The sequence below is a fragment of the Ochlerotatus camptorhynchus genome, unplaced genomic scaffold (assembly GCF_037179485.1).
Source record: "Ochlerotatus camptorhynchus isolate MF236.1 unplaced genomic scaffold, CSIRO-AGI_Acam_v1.1 ptg000498l, whole genome shotgun sequence".
Classification (NCBI taxonomy): domain Eukaryota; kingdom Metazoa; phylum Arthropoda; class Insecta; order Diptera; family Culicidae; genus Ochlerotatus; species Ochlerotatus camptorhynchus.
This window is the reverse complement of record NW_027040983.1, coordinates 1334706-1353241: the sequence shown is the minus strand read 5'-3', so window position 1 is coordinate 1353241 and position 18536 is coordinate 1334706. Positions and strand designations below refer to the sequence as shown.

At 43.7% G+C, this 18536-nt stretch overlaps 1 protein-coding gene across 1 annotated transcript in view; it reads left to right on the top strand.

Moving 5' to 3' along the window:
• Window positions 1–5872: 5872 nt before the first annotated feature.
• The window catches only part of LOC135712635 (unconventional myosin-Ia), a 99657-nt gene continuing 86993 nt past the window's right edge, over window positions 5873–18536 (top strand). The window contains exons 1-3 of the mRNA XM_065235591.1: window positions 5873–6361; window positions 6787–7173; window positions 7264–7379. Of these exons, the coding sequence (XP_065091663.1) occupies window positions 7069–7173; window positions 7264–7379 (221 nt within the window). The 5' untranslated portion in view covers window positions 5873–6361; window positions 6787–7068. The remainder of the gene's footprint in view (window positions 6362–6786; window positions 7174–7263; window positions 7380–18536) is intronic.

Below are 18536 nucleotides of genomic sequence, written 5' to 3'. Positions count from 1 at the left end.
TCGATAAGTTGACAACGGCTTTCGTAGCTTGGTAATCGAAACGGATCGTTCCAAGGCAATCTACGCAACGCAAAACGAAGAAAGCGACGTTGAATAGATTCAATTCTCTCGGCACCGTTGTTGTAGTTTGGGTTCCAAACCGCTGAACAATACTCAAGCGTCGATCGAACAAGCGAACAATAGAGAGATTTTAGACAGTAGATATCAGTGAAGTTTTTAGCTATCCTAAAAATGAACCCTAAAGTTCTTGACGCCTTATCAACAACATATGCAATGTGTTGCTTGAAAGAAAGCTGCGAATCCAAGATCACACCCAAGTCTTTCACCTGATTCACGCGTTCGATTGTCGAGCCAAGCAGGTCATAGCTAAATATTATCGGTTGTTGTTTTCGTGAGAACGTAATAGCGGAGCATTTGGCTGGGTTCACTACCATTCTGTTTAACCTGCACCAACTAGCGAATACATTCAGTTGACGTTGAAGAAAGTGACAGTCAGCAATGGAGCAGATTCGTAGGAAGATTTTGAGGTCATCTGCATATGATAACCGAGGAGCTTCGATGACCAGATGCACGTCGTTGAAGTACAGTATAAAAATTAACGGTCCCATGTGGCTTCCCTGAGGTATACCTGATGTGGCGAAGAAGCTAGCTGATCTGCAATCTCCTATGGCAACTTTTAGTTGCCGACCGGTAAGATATGATCGAAACCAACTCAGAAGATTACCGCATACACCGAGCCTGCCGAGTTTAGCAATCGCAATAGCATGGTTCAACTTGTCGAATGCTGCGGATAGGTCTGAATAAATAACGTCTGTTTGAACCCGATCCGACATGCTTTCGGTTATATACGATGTGAGACACAGCAGATTGGTAGCTGTAGAGCGGCCGACAGTAAACCCATGTTGATCAGCACTCAAAAACTGCTTGCAATGGGACAGCAACGGTTCCATAATCACTAGCTCGAATAGCTTCGAAACGGCACTTAACGATGTAATTCCTCGATAGTTATCCACAGCTCGTTTCCTTCCTTTTTTTGTGGACGGGAAACATGTGCGCAAATTTCCAGCAAGATGGAAATATGCCACCTGAGAGAGACATTCGGAACAGGCGAAGAAGCGGAATTAACAAGCTAGCAATATGTCTCTTCAAAAATACAGATGGAACTCCATCAGGTCCAGGATTGAAGGATGACTTGAGCAGAGTCGCGGCCTTAGAAATCATTTCTGCATTAACATCAATTGCACCCAGCGTTTGATCGTTTACTGGAACGTTCCTGGCAGCCAGGTTAATATGGTCGTCAGTTAGTGTCTCATTAGTGAATACACTGGAAAACTTTTCGGAAAAAAGGTGGCATATATCCTGAACAGTGGCAGCAACTTCTCCGTTGAATTCCATAGACGATGGGAGGCCGGATTCCCTGCGTTGCTCGTTCACGTAGTTCCAAAAGGATTTCGGGTGTAGCTTAAGTTTGCGCTGGATGCCTCGTTGGAAATTTGAAAAGCATTCACGACTGACTCGCTGGTACATGTGATTCAGCCTCACATAATGTAGTTTCAGAGGAAGTGTGCGATACTTCGTAAATCTTCTCAATGCTGCTCTCTTGATTGACTTCAACCTACGTAGCTCTCTCGTTTGCCAGGGAGGGTGAGACCCTTTGTGGTGAGTTCTTTTCGGGACGTGTCTGTCAATGACATATGCCAAGACATGTGAAAAGGTTTGCGCTGCAGCCTCAACGTCATCTGGATCAAGGATGTTCTCCCATACCATGCTAGACAATACATCTATGATGCTACGGTGGTTAGCTTTACGGAAGTCATAAGAAACCGTAGCAGTATAGTCGCCAAAATCACGCACGAGTTTGTCCTCAACAGTGACAATTAGAGGAGGGTGATGTGGAACTAGCTTAGTTAGTGCACAAGGAGCCTTGTTGTCTTCTTTGTCGTTCTTGACTTTTTTCAACTCCTCTTCCTCTCCTGGAGTTTCCCTTTTCCTCTTCTCCGAGCGTGGATTTCGAGGTCCCTTTGGCGTCTCCTGTATTTCAGCTGCTGCTTTCTCCTTGGCCTCGATCAGTGCCCTTTCGGCAGTTACGGACCTCGTCCTCAGCGCATCCTGTTCACGTTCGGCAGCAATAATGGCGGATTTGATGCCCGTCACCATTTCCTTTATTGCCTTGTGGACGTTGCTCTTATCCTTGATGAAGTCATGGAGTTCATTGATCCTCCTCCTGACCTCCATCAATTTGGTCTTCCCAAGCTGCAATCCTTCTTGGGGTGTGCTACTGCTGGATTTCGGTGTGAACACCTGGCTTAGCATAAGACCTAGCTCTCCTTGGTGTCCTTGCTGCTCACCTTGGGGCTTACTGCTGCTGTTGGAACTCGCTGTTGCCTCCAGGTTCAACACTGGTGATCTCTGCAATATCCCGCTCCTTGCGAACACGTTCGCTCCTCCGTTTTCAATTTCTGGCGTCTTGCCGTCGTCCTTCATATTTTTTTGGGTTTTCTCATTTTCTTCTTTTTTGTTTTTTTCTCCGTTTTTCTCCATTCTGTTGGGTCCCCCCTCCGGGCCGCTAACTCCACTCGTTGTATGTAGTCGCCTATCGTGATCCCATGGTTATCTATGCAAGCAGGGAGACCATGCTAGGGTTGACACGGTCCTTCATGGGGGCCGTGTTCAGAGCCAGATCGGTGTAAGTCAGGAATGTTACATCTGAGTCTACTACTCACCAATCACCAATTGGTGACGAGTTTTGAACGTATCCGGAGGCCTGCCAAGGTTTTACCGGGACGGGGGCAGCCGCACTATTAGCCCACTCGCCATTTCAAGAAGGTGTCACCCTTCTTTACTTAGGGAGCAGAATAGCACGACTGTCAGCCCTGTAGCGTGGTATCCAATCCATTGTACCGTGTCGTGTCCATAGTTCCATGCCGTATCCAGTATGCCGTAATAAGGATCTTACTGATGTGAGGTAGGAACTTGTGAGAACCAGAGCTAGGTTGTCAACTCACCATTTGTAGCCCTTTGTGTGTGTGTGTGTGTGTGTGTGTGTGTGTGTGTGTGTGTGTGTGTGTGTGTGTGTGTGTGTGTGTGTGTGTATGTATGTATGTGTGTGTGTGTGTGTGTGTGTGTGTGTGTGTGTGTGTGTGTGTGTGTATGTGTATGTGTGTGTGTGTGAGTGTGTGTGTGTGTGTGTGTGTGTGTGTGTGTGTGTGTGTGTGTGTGTGTGTGTGTGTGTGTGTGTGTGTGTGTGTGTGTGTGTGTGTGTGTGTGTGTGTGTGTGTGTGTGTGTGTGTGTGTGCACATCAGATTAGTGGTGGGCATTGGCCTCCTCATCATTTTCAAAAGTTGTGCCTTCTACGAACATGACCTGTACAAAAAACTGGCATCACTGATTTATTCCAAACGTGTTGGTTTGCTTAACACTTCAGTGGCACCACCATGACAAATGCGGACATATTTCCAACAAACGCCTTATTTGAAATCACTGTTAGAGCATGCGAAGAATGTTGTTGTGAGTGTTATGTCTCTTTGTCTGTGGTTTAAGTAAGAATTGTAAAGCGGTCTACACTGATTGACGACAAATAAATAAATTAATTAATCGCATGTCGAGCAGATCTAAGAATGTGTTCCTAGAAGCTCGCCAGATTTTTGTACAGCAAATTTCAAAAATCACACAACATCTTCACTGCTTAAAAAAAAAAATTACGCTTAAAGCCCGATCTGCTAAAAAGGCTACTTGTCGGATTCAAAACTAGAACCAAATCGCTTTTCGCTAAAAGGCACAAACGATAATGGCTGCCGCAAAAGTTTCCAGGTAACGTGGAACGCTTCGTAGACTTTATCTTTGCATCCCCATGGCCATATAAAGACATTCCCAGGTATTTTAAGCACACAAATCGATAAAAGAAGCTTACATCTAGCATCTAATACGACAAACACAACAAGAAACGGTTATGTCAACAATCAATACGAAACTAACGATTTTAAATTGGCTCACCACTTTAGTAGCCTATTGGTCCCAAGCAAACGATTAACGTACCCTATTCTAGTTGAAATTCTATTACTACACTATGTTTGTTTTGATTCGCTATGAAAGTTTGACAGATAACATCAGGGGTGTGTGGATTCATGCAGAACATGCAGGGGTGAGTGAAATAGCTTGGGACTGCTTGGGACCGTTGTTCTGGTACTGAGTGAGCCAAAAATAATAATGATTTTCTTCGGGACCCAGTGGTCTTAGAGTTACCTCTATGGTTATGTGCTCAAGTTATTAACGAAAGAGAAAGTCGACGAAGAGAATCGATCAATGTTATTTAGCACCTAATGCAATGTTCAGCTGGAATTGAATTAAAATTAAATGACCACCCGAAAAAAAATAACAACAAAAATACAATAAAAAACAATGTTACAATAAGACGAAAATTATTGTCTTAACAATGATTTATATTGTTACGTCTACAATAAATTTACCTTGATTTATGTTGTACAAAACAGTAAATTTCATGGTAAATGGAAAATTTACAATAAAAAAGGGGGGTTGTTAAGTATCTTAACAATGAAATTTTCGTAATTTCCCCATATAATGTTTTTTCAATAACATTATATATTATTGTTATTTTACTGTTGGTTGGTGAATTTATTGATTAAAAAAAATAACAGTGTACTTTAGAGTGTATGTGTTGGCTTGACAGATCTACTTTATCGACTTTAAAAATAAATCGAAAAAATGAAACATCGCCCCGGGGAGGGAAGGGGGTGGTAATGTCTGTTACGAGTGAGTCCTTTTTTTACTGGTTATGGGATTGAGATTCGATCCGGAACTTGTGAGAAATGGAAGCCAACTCCCCTGGACTCGATCTCTCTAGGTCACGTCTCCTTGGTGGTTGAGCGTCGTTGATAAGTTAATGCATTCAACTGGAGAGAATCGCCCATGAAAATATGCTTCCACCTGAGAGTTATTTCCTGACATCTTCAAGTGGTGGATTTTTTTATTATTATTGTATGATTATTGACTGCACGGAAAAGGTCTACATTAAGCGGGATGTAGATGAGGCAGGAGAGTTGAGTTTAACTCAAACCTATCTGGTCGTAGGCGTTCAATTGACTTGGCAACGACTAAAGCCAAACGAACTGTCAAAGCAAGAGCCATACGAGCAGCGCCTATCTTGATTACATTGGCAGTGTTGCTGACCCTCTCATAGTCTGCATGCTTCGATCAGATTTATTTTTATTGTTCGTGAAGTAACCCACAATGAAAACACACCAATATTTAATGTAACAACATTTTTTATTGTAATAGAATTGTTCATTATTGTTCGTGATCGAATCATGTTAACAATAAAATAAATGAAAAATACAATAAAAATCATTGTAACAACATTTTATTATGTACATTCATTGTACAGCTAGGTAGAAGTTTTGCCGTTTTCGGAAGGGTACAACATTATAACAATCATTTTTATTGTCGACAATAAATATTAATGTTAGAGCATTGTTTCCACTGAAAATGTCACTGTAATTTTTTTTTTCGGGCAAGGCTTGAGCTTTATGGTATAAGATTATGATACATTTCAAATTCCGTTGTAATTAATTTTAATATATTTTTACTGTGATAGTATCGCACCATCTCCAGCCACAGGGGCTCCCTACACACATCAACAGATTTTCTAACCACCCACCACCCCCTTTTCTATATCAGCCATTAAGATTCATGCGGATCGTCCTGTCTATGTATGCGTGGGTATGTATGTGTCCGAACTGGTGGAAAACTGTTTTTTTTTTTCCGCTCGTCCTGTCACCGAGAATTTTATCACAGGCGCATCACAGGCCCAGCTGTCAAAGACGAATTTTCACTTTTGGGTGCGAGTCCGATAGATCGCACGCCACCATCACCACCGCCGTCAGAGTGAAGAAAATGAAGAAAATTCAATAAGTAGTTTCGGTCGGTCGGTTGGTCCTACAACTATTAGGGAAATTGTCATTTTTCACTCCGTTTTTTCCGCGATTTTTCAACAGAATTGGACGTGTGGTTTCGTTGACGGCGGGAACAGATTGAGACGGGATGGCCAGTTCGGTGGCGCCAGTGCTTTGTAAATATAGAGCAAGGTTTCTCCTGGACGACGGTGCCTCCTAAATGCAGTAGCACCAGCAATCGTGAATCGTCTGGATAGCGGGGAAAAGTGCGCGGAAGAAAAAACCCCGAACGGGGTGGAGTTCAGGGGTGGTGGGTTGCATACATTTTGGGGCTACGCTTTTCGCCCTTGGTCAGCGAGCGAAGGAACGGAGAATCGTCGTCCTGTTGTGAGGCGTGCGGCGGAGAGGGGCGCTAAGTGATTTAATTTTAAGCGAATTTGCTGCAAAGTGGGTAAGAATTTTTAATGATGTTGTTGGGATTACTTTCACGGGTGTCGTGACGGTGGGTGCGGTGGTCGGAAAATGAACTGCGAAAAGTTGTGACAAACATCAGTGGTGGAAGAAGTTTTCGCCGAAAGTTATGCTAATTTTATGCATCATGTAATCATACAGAAGGCAGAAGAAGAAGACGCATACATTCATTCATTTTTTAGTGTCCTTGGTGATATGCAAGACCTCAACCAACCACCCTGTCGCCTCGGTTTGGGCTGGGGCTCCGGGGGCGGGCTGGGTTGAGTCAAGAAGAGCGAAAGCAAGTGGGGTGGGAAACGAAAATATAAACGAGATAGTAGAAATGAAAAATGTATGCCGATTCTTATCAGAAACCGGAGGCGTTCTATTTTCAAGTGATGTCTTTCTCGCTTTCCTTCCATACAGAGATAGTGTTATATATGGACGGTGACGGAAGGGGCACTGGCTGCGTGTGCATACATATAATGGAAAAACGAATAAGGAATATGATTTAGAGAGGCATACCAGCCAGCACCACCACCACCACCAGCAGCAGCAGCAGCAACATCGAGAGAATCGTGTGTAATATTGGAGACAACAGCAAAAGGGAAAACTTTACGACGCATCGAAACTAGGCCACCAGCTAATTGTTGCAAAATCAGTGTGCCGTCGACGGGAAAACGAAAAAAAGAAAAAGAAAAGAAAACAATGGAACAGGAAATCGGAAGCTGGGACTCGGTCCTGCTGGAGAACCTATCGGAGGAGAGTTTTATTAACAATTTGCATCAGCGCTACAAAAGGGATTTGATCTATGTGAGTTGTTCGTTTTCGGCGTGTATTTTCGTTCGCGATTATCTCGGATTAATTTGTGTGTGCCTTTGCTGCATTGTTCGCTCGTTTCAGACGTACATCGGCACATTTTTGGTAGCGCTGAACCCGTTCAAACCGTTGACTATCTACACGCCGGATCTGGTCCGAAAGTATGCCAACAAGAGCCTCTTCCAGTTGCCTCCGCATATGTGAGTATTTGTTCATGTTTGATGTTTGCTAAATATTTAGGTTTTTTTTTTGTTTTCACATCAAATTGTATAGCAACTCTCCTGACCTACGCATAAGTTGGTATAAAGAGAGAGAATATATACTTAGTATAAAAGCGGTTTATAAATAGATAGTATAAACTGCATTTATTCTTCCAATGTAAACCTGGCCTTGATTTGTGATTAGATTCTTTTGATTTTTGTTTTGTTGGATATATATATATGGAAAAGATTTGTATTTCCTTTAAAGTTGGAGTAGAAACTGCATAAAGCAATGTCTGAATGGTGAATGGCAATGATCCATAGTGGCTAGTATGAATTCGGGGAACACGATGGCCCTTGTACACCACCCCAGACAGACAACTAGTGGAGCATTCCTCCGTGCAGAAGTCCCATTGATGGAATATTGATCGTGAGACGAGGAATCCGTTTTGGCCGGTTTGCATTCGTACCCCAACTATTGTGACTTTGGAACAAATTTGTGCTAACCCAATCTCCGTCCATGCCGTGTGTACAATATACTGATGCAAATTTGGACATTTTCGCTCCACAATGCTCAAACGGTTCCAAATCGGGTCCTGATTAGTCTCCCAAAATTTGAACTCATTCGATAAGAAACTGACTTGGCACAAACCATTTGAAGTTTATATGGAAATTACTATAGGAAAAACAAATGTTTCGTTTATATCCATCTAACAATTTACCATATCGTTCTACTTTAAAAAATGATAACTGAGCTCGTAGCAAATTTTCTCAGCTACAACTTTGTCCAAAACCACTTTTCAATATAATGTAAGCATAAAAAGTTATCAATAATTCAAGCCACTACCCGAGCAGAGAATGAAAACAAAATGAAAACTTAATTTGATATTTTGATATAAGCGTTCGTGATAACATATTTTGCCTACCGTGTGGTCGAGTTAACAGTAATCATAACAAAAATGAGATCTAAATGGTGTATGAAGGATATTAAAAAGATAACAAATCATGTGTTTTTTATTACAAATCCATGTATGCGTTATGATATAAGTAATTTCGTTAATAATAAACAAAATAAGAAATCAATATGTTATTATACCTATGGTAGGAAAAAAAACTTAATTAGTTATTATTTTGATATCATGATATCAAATTTAATAATCTAAATGTTTTGAAATCAACTGGTTGATATCATCAAAAAAAAATTGTCAATAAAGTGCGAATTACTTACTTAAGTGTCCTGAGCGCCATCCCTGGCGCAAAGGGCCAACGTGAAAGATCTCCATCCTGGGCGATTGTTTGCTTTCGCCTTGACCTGGGCCCAGGTCAAATTCCGGTCGACTTGCTTAATCTCCTTGTTTAGGCTTCGCCGCCATGAGCCCCTGGGTCTGCCTCTGCTGCGATGTCCGGCTGGATTCCAATCCAGCGCTTGTTTGCAGATTTCATTTCCGCTCTTCCGTAGAGTGTGGCCAACCCACCTCCACTTACGTTCCCGAATTTCTGTCGATATCGGCTTCTGGTGACACCGTCGATGGAGCTCGGCATTCGAAATCCAGTTGTGAGGCCACCAAGCACGAATTATATACCGCAGGCATCGGTTGATGAACACCTGCAGCTTCTGTGTGATCTCCGCTGATACGCACCATGTTTCGCTAGCGTACAGCAGTACAGATTTCACGTTAGAGTTGAAAATTCGGATCTTCGTGTGGAGACTAATCTGATTTGACTTCCAGATGTTTCGTAAACTCGCAAAAGCAGCCCTTGCCTTCTTGATCCGTGCACCTATGTCACTCTTGGTTCCGCCGTCCGACGCTATCTGGCTGCCAAGATATTGGAAACTTTCAATGGATTTCCCGTGTTGATATCCAACGATTTAGTCTTGCTGACGTTGATGTTGAGACCTGCCGCTGAGGAGCGTTCGGCGAGATCGTCGAGCTTACTCTGCATGTCAGAACGCCGTTGTGATACTAAAGCAACGTCATCCGCCAAATCTAGGTCGTTTAGATGCTCCATTGTAATAGGCTGCCAGAGCAACCCACGGTTCGGCACACGGTCGATCGCACCAACCATTATCTCGTCGATTACGATGAGGAACAGTAGCGGTGATAGAATACATCCTTGCCTCACTCCAGCGACTACCCGAATAGGGTCAGATAGGGCTCCGTTGTGCAGCACCCTGCACGTGAAAGCCTCATACTGAGCTTCGATGAGGTTGACGATTTTATCCGGAACTCCCTTGCGCCTTAGGGCGCCCCACAGGTTTTCGTGGTTGAGTCGGTCGAAAGCTTTTTCGTAGTCAATGAAAACCAAGTAAAGGGACTCTTGGAATTCGTTGACCTGCTCCAAGATTATGCGGAGCGAGACAATATGGTCCACACAGGATCTTCCAGCACGGAATCCCGCCTGCTGCCGTCGGAGAGTCGCGTCGATCTTCTCCTGTATCCGGTTGAGGATAACTTTGCATAGAACTTTGAGAACACAACACAGTAACATAATGCCACGCCAGTTATCGCATACAGTTGGGTCCCCCTTCTTTGGGACCTTCACTAAGACGCCCTGCATCCAGTCAGCCGGAAAAGTCGCGGTGTCCCAGATATTGCAGAATAGTTGATGCAACATTTGTGCAGATAGCATGGGGTCAGCTTTGAGCATCTCTGCTGATATGCGATCGACCTTGTTGGATTTCATGGTTCGGATAGCAGCTTCGATCTCCGGTAGGGATGGCGCCTCAGAATTGACGCGAGTGATGCGTCGCACTCTTGGCGGTTCATGCCGAGATGTTGATGGCTGGTTGACCGACGAAACTTGTAGAAGCTGTTCGAAGTGTTCAAACCAGCGTTTCAGCTGATCAGTGGGGTCGGTGAGCAACTGACCAGTCGCGTCCTTCACTGGCATCCTAGGATTCATCCTTGCTCCACTCAGGCGTCGTGAGATATCGTAGTGCGAATGGTGCCATATTAAAGTACAGATCTGGAAATAATCATCTAATGGTACAAATTACATGAAAGTATATAATGAATCGCTTTTGTCATAATAGACAAATAACAAAAGTTAAATATGACGAACGATTGAAGTTTATTAGATCCAATAGCATTGAAAAAGACGATGTGAAGTTTTTAAATTTAGAGTTTTGTTTTCATGGCAAACTCTAGTGGAATTATCTTCAATATAGGACACACGAATCATGTAAAAATCAGTCTACGATGACTCTTATGTTATTAAGAATGATCAGTCCTTTCGCATCGAACAAATTTTAACAGACATGAATGATGATATTTATTTTGTTGGGAGAGAACTAATACTCAATGAGATTTATGACAACATGTTTAAATATGAGCTAAGAAATCGACTAAGCCTGCGAAAGTTAAATTACAATATTCGACAATGTGTTAGTATAAATATTACAGACGAACAGGACGAAATCGATTTTATATCTATTTGTAAATTCAATTCACAGGTAGATCAATATCAATAAATGATGTAAAACAACACTGTTAAAATCATAATTGTCTTTGTGATGTTCATAAAGAAAACAGCAAGCATCCTGATTGACTTGTCAGAAGAAAAAGTAGAAGGGTCTGTGCCTAGGGGCACGAACGGAAGGTTTACGTAGGACCACTAGTGGACGGAATAAATGTGAAGAGCATTTAGTTCTTTTAATTGATCAATTATCTATTATCTCAACTCTTTCCGTTTTTGAATTGTAGGCGTACCAAATTTGTAGACATATTTTTCAAAGGGAAAGTTGATTAAGAGAATCAATCAAAATCACTTGCACACCTGCTTACAAGTTTGGTTACAAGATTACAACTCTGGAGAGCATTTTGTGTGTTCGTTGGGGGCTTGTGGTTCTGAATATGGACAATCAAGCACAACTCTTTACTGATGTAAGCTTGATGGCCCTGAAAAGAGCCGTTTTGTTACCAAAGTTGATGATGATTTAACCTCCGAAGCTGTACAGAGTTCGTCTGTCACTTCAAAGCGTAGACGGCATCAATGGCCGGAGACACGTTTGACACCGACCAGTCAATTGTTGCTTGTTAGGTGTGAAGGAGTGGACTAGCCACCACCTTCCTACTGCTGCTATTGCTGCTCACCACGCCGTCCGAAACGAAATAAGCTAATGCCTTTTTTTTTATTTTAAATGATCTATATTTCTTGAATTTGTGTGGTTTACATGTATAACTTATCAAGTGACACAGATGCGTCTTTTCAACTTTATTTCCTTTCAAATTTCAATTATTATTAATTACAGTTCCTAGTCCTATCAGGCCTATTTTAAAGTATGACCACCTTGGTGGGATTGGTTTGATTTGAATTGGAAAAAGGAGACTACTTATAACTACTATTTACAACTACAACTAACCTACAACTACTATATACACCTAACCTACTATATACAAATTGCTTATCAAAGCATGTTCTGATAAATTACATTTTTGTGTAAATTTAGTCTTAATTTCGTTAATTTTGGAATCTATTTTGGCAATGCCTGCCTCTTCATGTAAATTTGTTATTCTAGTGTCGAAAGGACGATCAAGAACCATCCTCAGCACTCTATTCTGAGCTACCTGAATTTTGTTCCTGCGAGTCTGTGCACATGATTCCCACACCGGAGCTGGGTAGAGGATCGCAGGTGCAATGATTTGTTTGTAGACGGCCAGTTTGTTCACCCTTGAGAGCCGGGATCTGCGGCAAATCAGCGGATACAGACATCTAGCCAAGGCAGAACACTTGATTACGGTTTTCTCCACATGCGAGCGGAATAGGAGCTTTTCGTCAAACAACATCCCGAGATAGGTTACTTCGGTGGACCACTCAACCCTTGTGCCATCCATGATTACAGTACAAGATGGAGCCGGTTTCAGTTTGGGCGATTGCCGATGGAGGAACATGATCGCTTGTGTTTTGGAGGCATTGATTTTGATTTTCCACGTGGTGGCATAATCAGCAAAGGCGTTAAGGCATCGTTGAAGTTTGTTCGTTATTTCGCGAGGCATCCTTCCTTTGACGGCTATTGCGGTATCATCTGCGAACAGGAAGAACACGCAACCGTCTCCGAGGGGAGGAATGTCGGAAGTGTAATGCAAAGGGCCCAACAGACTTCCTTGCGGAACGCTGGGACGGAGAACGTGTTTGAAAGACAACCATTCAACGATACCTTAAACGACCTTTGCTGAAGGTAGTTACGGGTGATTTTAACCAGATGTAATGGGAAGTTGAAGTTACAAAGCTTGTACACAAGTCCGTCATGCCAAACATTGTCAAACGCCTTTTCAACGTCTAACAAGGCCATGGCTGTGGACTTGAATACAGCTTTGTTACTTCGAATGTTATTTATCACCCGAACTAGCTGGTGATTTGTGGAATGCCCCTTCCTAAACCCAAACTGTTCAGGTAGGAGAATGTTGTTCTCCTCGACAAACTTGAGCAAACGATTGAGAATGAGTTTCTCGAACAATTTGCTCAGCGCTGAAAGGAGGCTGATTGGTCTGTAGCTTGAAGACAATGTTGGATCCTTACCGGGTTTGCGGATTGGTATGATTTTTGCTACTTTCCAGATGCTTGGAAAGTAGTGCAGTTCCAAACATCTGTTCACAGACAAACAGACATAACACTCGCAAGTTGTTCATCGAACAAGCATTTAACGGTCAATTTGAAAGTATCGTAGTTGGTAGTACCGCCACCTGTGGCGCGCATAGTCAATTCCCTTGCGTTTGACGTTTACACACTACCGCCATCTGTTCAGCGTACTACCCACCACAGTATACTCAACAGATTGTAACCCTCGTCTAGGGTGACAATTTATAACCCACCCTTTTAACGTGTTTGCCATGAGCGTGTGCCTTGTCTGTTATGATTTGTTTTTGTTTTGGTCGCACGCTCGGCAACATACTCACCACTGATTTATTTGTAAATATTTTAATTTGTTATTTTCATCTTAGATTTTATTCGTGTAGGCATATTTTTAGGATTAGAATATAGTGTAAAAATTATCGTTTAAAATTGTCTCGCGTGTAGAATGAAGTTAGGTCCCGTTTCTCCTCCCGCTGCAAAAGAAGGCGAAAAACATAAGCAGCACAACATTCGAGCGCGGTTGCAGGAGAACGATGGCGGTTGTTGTATTGTCGGTGATTGTCAAGTAGTACAGCCAGAGAAAGTTACGAGCCACGGTAGGAAATCGACGCGTTTTTTGCCCCGTCCGTTTGAAGTGAAAAACGAAAAGTTGGAGTGCCGTTTTCGTGGCGTGTGTCCGCTGGAGGGATAATTCCCAGCACCGTCGCGTGGAAGTGACGTCGTTTCCCCGAAAAGTGCCGTGGTTCGTGAGCTTCAGTGAAGGGTGTCGGATCGCCGCCAAGGGAAGCTAAATTTCGAGGATTTTTCCGCTTCCCGGCTAAACCCCAAGGATCCCCGAACACCCACCGTCCTCACTGCGGTGGCTCAGCCAGTAGAGCCAGTCTCGCCACCGCAGTTAAGAGCCAAGGAGGGACGAAGCAGGCAGAACCGAAGGAGCGTTCGCCTGGGTAGTGCACTGCGGTGACTACCGGGACCATCTACGGCGAGTAGTTGGTCCGGTGATTCGTCACCATTGTTGCCGAGGGGGTTCCGATAAAGGAGCCTTGCTCATCCCCCCCGCTAAACGCCAAGGACCGCTGCAAGGCAGCTAACGTGAAGAAGTACGATCTGCAACCGTCGCCGCTATCGTCGAAGGGCCCCATCGAGTGACACCGAGGACAACGAGGAGAAAAGGGAAAGGTTAGAGGATAATAGACGTCTTAAATTGTATTTTTCTTTTTCTTTTCGTATCAATCCATCCAAATCCGAACGTCTTTGGGGGAAGTACTCTGCTCGTAGCCGCCCCGCCGGGGTAAATCGGGCCAGCTATAGGCTGGCAAGTAAGCCGCAACTAACAATTGGCGCCCAACGTTAACATTCACAAGGAAAAAATATTCTTAAGGAATATTTTTTCTTCCGAGCGTGGGGTACTTCCACCAAAGTTTGGATTTTGGGTGGAATAAACAGTGGTGAGGCTTTTTCCACAATAGGCGCGGTTCGTTTAATATTATTTGTTGTGTTTGTCTTATTCCTAATCGGTGAATCGCTTCATTTCATCGTCTGCAGAACGAGTTGTCGTCATCTCGGAGCACTTTGTTCTCAGAGCGGGGCTTTCAAATCCTCTGAGCCGATTTGGGTTGACATTCGCAACATTTGGTGACCTAAAATCATAGGGAATCGTCAGTAAATGAAAAAGGGTCCTTACCGTATTCATACTCCACTCCACAGTTGGCAGGTTTTAATTTATCTCCATATTTTGAATCTGTGATCCACTCATTTTTGAACATGGCGCGCAGACCGTTGACGTTGACGGAGTTCAATGAGGCGTATCTGCATCTACGCGTTGATCATTTGCATCCCGACGAGGTTGACTTTGAATTAAACTCCCGTGGTGTTGTCATCCTTCCTGAGTCGGATAAATCGGGATCACAAAGACGTCGTCGATTGAGGGGATTGCTGAACAGCGAGATAGTGCAAGCTACGAATGCTGTTCGGTCGTTCAAAGGGGATGCTCAATTCGAATTCGGGACGTGTCGTGGGAAGTTTGAGTCCATGAGGGAAGATTTACAGTATAGGTGTCCAAATAAGGAGATATTTCGGAGCAGGTTACTTCATTTGGGAGTCCGGCTCCAACTCTTGGAAAAATATGTCGTAGGGGAGGAGTTTTCGGTCACTAGGAAATGTTTGCAGGAAGTGATCGCTTTATGGGACTATCACTTCGGGGACAGTCCTGCCCCTACTCCGCCGACCAACGAGGAAGAAGAGGACGAAGTTGGCGATGATGATTTGGTGGATCAAAATCCTGATCCGGAAATCACACCACAGAATCAAGATGGACAACAAGTTGTTGAAAATCCAAGTGACAAAACCGTAGGAGAAGAACTTTTGAATGTCTTACGTGATATAAGGGCGGAGATTAGAAGCGTACAGGACCAAATCTCGCTGAATGAGTCTCGTAGTGATATACGAGTAAGCTCTCTCCAACGTGCGGTCAAGAGCCTGAGCAGCGAGATAACTGTTATTACAAAGATTGCTGCTGATCTAAAGAAAACGAATCAGGAAGTTGAAGAGCTTCGTGATACGGTTTCGGGATTGCAGTGTATCATAAACCAAATTCTTCCACACGTTGTTGTTCAAGATCCGCCGCCCAGAAGGGATGATCTTGGATTGGAGGAAATTCCAGAACATCCGGAACTGCATGATGTCCGACAACCAACGGTAGAATCAGACAATCTAGTTGATTTGTTAAGGCAATATTCGATGCCTACAAATAAAGCAAACATTCAGAACATAGGGGATTCTGGTTTGTGGAACAGTTCAAAAAAATTCATCCAACCTGGTTATCATTCTCAGAATCACTTCAAACAACCTACACTCCCGAACTACACTTACCCAAATCAAGGGAGAAGTGTCGGATCGGTTGAGCCGCCCGCGTACTATCGTCGACCACAACGGGTGGCCGACTGGAAGATTTATAAATACGCTGGGAATGATGAAGGGACTGGACTGAATGAGTTTTTAGAAACTGTTCACCACTATGCGGAATCAGAGCAGATTTCGGAAGAGGAACTTTTTAATTCAGCGATGCACTTGTTCATCGGGAATGCTCTGGCGTGGTATAAGGCTATGCGGTCGCAAAAGCGACTCTTCAATTGGAATCATCTTGTATGCGAGTTAAAGGCGAATTTCGTTCACCCGGAACTCGACGCCACGCTGAAGATGAAAGCGTCTCAGCGTCGCCAACAACGGAACGAATCCTTCCAGCAGTTTTACCTGGAAATGGAGTCAATTTTCCGAGCCATGACCACGCCACTATCCCCGAGCGAGAAGCTTGAGCTTCTCAAGCGTAACCTTAGGCCTGATTATAAACAAGTGCTTATTTCCAAACCGGTGAACACGCTTGCTGAGTTACTTGGTCTCGGTAAAACAATAGATTCTTCTAGGACTCCAATCTACCACAAAGTATTTGGAAGTCCAAAAGAAGTTGCTGTAGTTTCCGAAAGACCTGCATATGGTAATTCGAAACCGAACCAATCCCAGCACGGTGGAAACGGAAAAGCTGCTAAATCAAAAACATTTTACAACAAGAGTGCCTCTGGAGCCTCACAGCATAATAATAAACCGTCTTCCATGCAATCCAAAGATATAAGTGGACAGACGAATAAAAATCTCCCTGAGAAAGCATACCAAAATTCCAAATCCACACAGTCACAGAAAACCGTCATTTGTTTAGATTTCTTGGTGGATCAACATCGTCCACCAAACCTCGGGGTTTGTTATAATTGCGGAACTAAAGGACACGAACACGAAGAGTGTTCCAAACCCAAACGTGTGTTCTGTGTACTGTGTGGATTCAAGGGATTCGAGGCTTCTCGGTGCCCCTACTGCCTAAAAAACGGGATCCGGTCCAATTGAAGCCGCAATTGGAACCTGAACAGCGCACCATCGAACAACTAGCCATACCTCCGGAGGTCTTTGAACATTTTCGACCGTCCTGCGAAGAAGACTACAACGACCACTTGTCAGTACAAACCATTATTTTCAATCATCCTTTGGACAATCGACCATTCGTGTTAGTTGAAATCCATGGATACGAGTTCGCCGCTTTGCTCGACAGTGGCAGCAATGCCACAGTTATGAGTATGCGACAATTTCAGAGAATTTCTCCCAGTCTTTTGAAGGATTTAGACCAACCGTGTAAACTGCGCTCGGCCAATGGTCAAATCATGCCAGTTCAAGGGCAGTGTTATTTTCCTTTTACCTTCAAAGGCAAGACAAAGGTCGTCTGTACTCTAGTGGTCGAAAATTTAAGTGTGGACTGTCTGTTGGGAATGGACTTTTGGCGAGCCTTCGGAATTACTCCGGAATTACATGATTGTGCTCTGGTAAATCCCTGTGTTGATCAGGTTATGGATGATGAAGTGCACTCGGATGAGTCGACACTTACGCCAGAGCAGGCGGAACGGATAGAAGAAGTAAAGTCCCTCTTTCAGGGCGTTACACCGGGTAGATTGAATACCACCACATTAACCGAGCACAAGATTGTAATAAAGGAAGAATTCCAAGGTAAGGATCCAGTAATTCGGTATCCTTATAAAATGAGTCCACATAAACTAGCGAAGGTATGGAGTGAGGTAGACAGATGGCGTTCGATGGGAATCATAGAAGAGTCGGATTCAGATTGGTCACTGAATATAGTCGCCGTAACAAAACCTGATGACTCTATTCGCCTTTGCTTGGACGCCAGGCCTCTCAACGAGCGTACAGTACGTGATGCATATCCGCTCCCGCATCCAGGTCGTATACTGGGCAGTCTGCCAAAAGCCAGGTTCCTATCAACTATTGATTTAAAGGAGGCTTTCCTCCAGGTCCCATTAGCTAAGGACTGTCGGAAGTATACGGCCTTCAGTGTATCTGGTCGAGGTATGTTCCAGTTTACCCGACTACCATTCGGGCTAGTAAATAGTCCAGCAACCCTAGCCAGGTTAATGGACCAAGTGCTAGGTCGTGGTAAGCTGGAGCCCTTCGTCTTCGTTTATCTCGATGACATAATCATCGTCAGCGAAACTTTCGAGCACCACGTACAGTTGCTTAAAGAGGTGGCCGACTGTCTAAGCAAAGCCAACCTAACCATTAATTTGGAAAAATCCCGTTTTGGAGTTCCACAGCTAAAATTTCTTGGATATTTCCTATCTCGCGACGGGATGAAAGTCAATCCCGAGAAAATTCAACCCATCCTCGACTACGAGAGACCGATCACAATCACGAAGTTGCGTCGGTTCTTAGGGATGTGCGGATACTATCGCCGCTTTATCGATCGGTACAGTGAGGTGACAGCGTCTCTAACCGATCTACTCAAAACCAAATCCAAGACAATTAGCTGGAACTCCGAGGCAGAAAAAGCGTTTCTTGAAATCAAGGAAATGTTGGTCACTCCTCCAATTTTGGTATCACCGGATTTTTCTAAAGAATTCATCCTTCAAACTGATGCTAGCGACACCGCAGTAGCAGCCGTGCTCGCGCAAAGGCATCCCGATGGTGAGAAAGTAGTAGCTTATTTTTCACATAAGTTAACAACGCCTCAACGCAACTACCATGCAACCG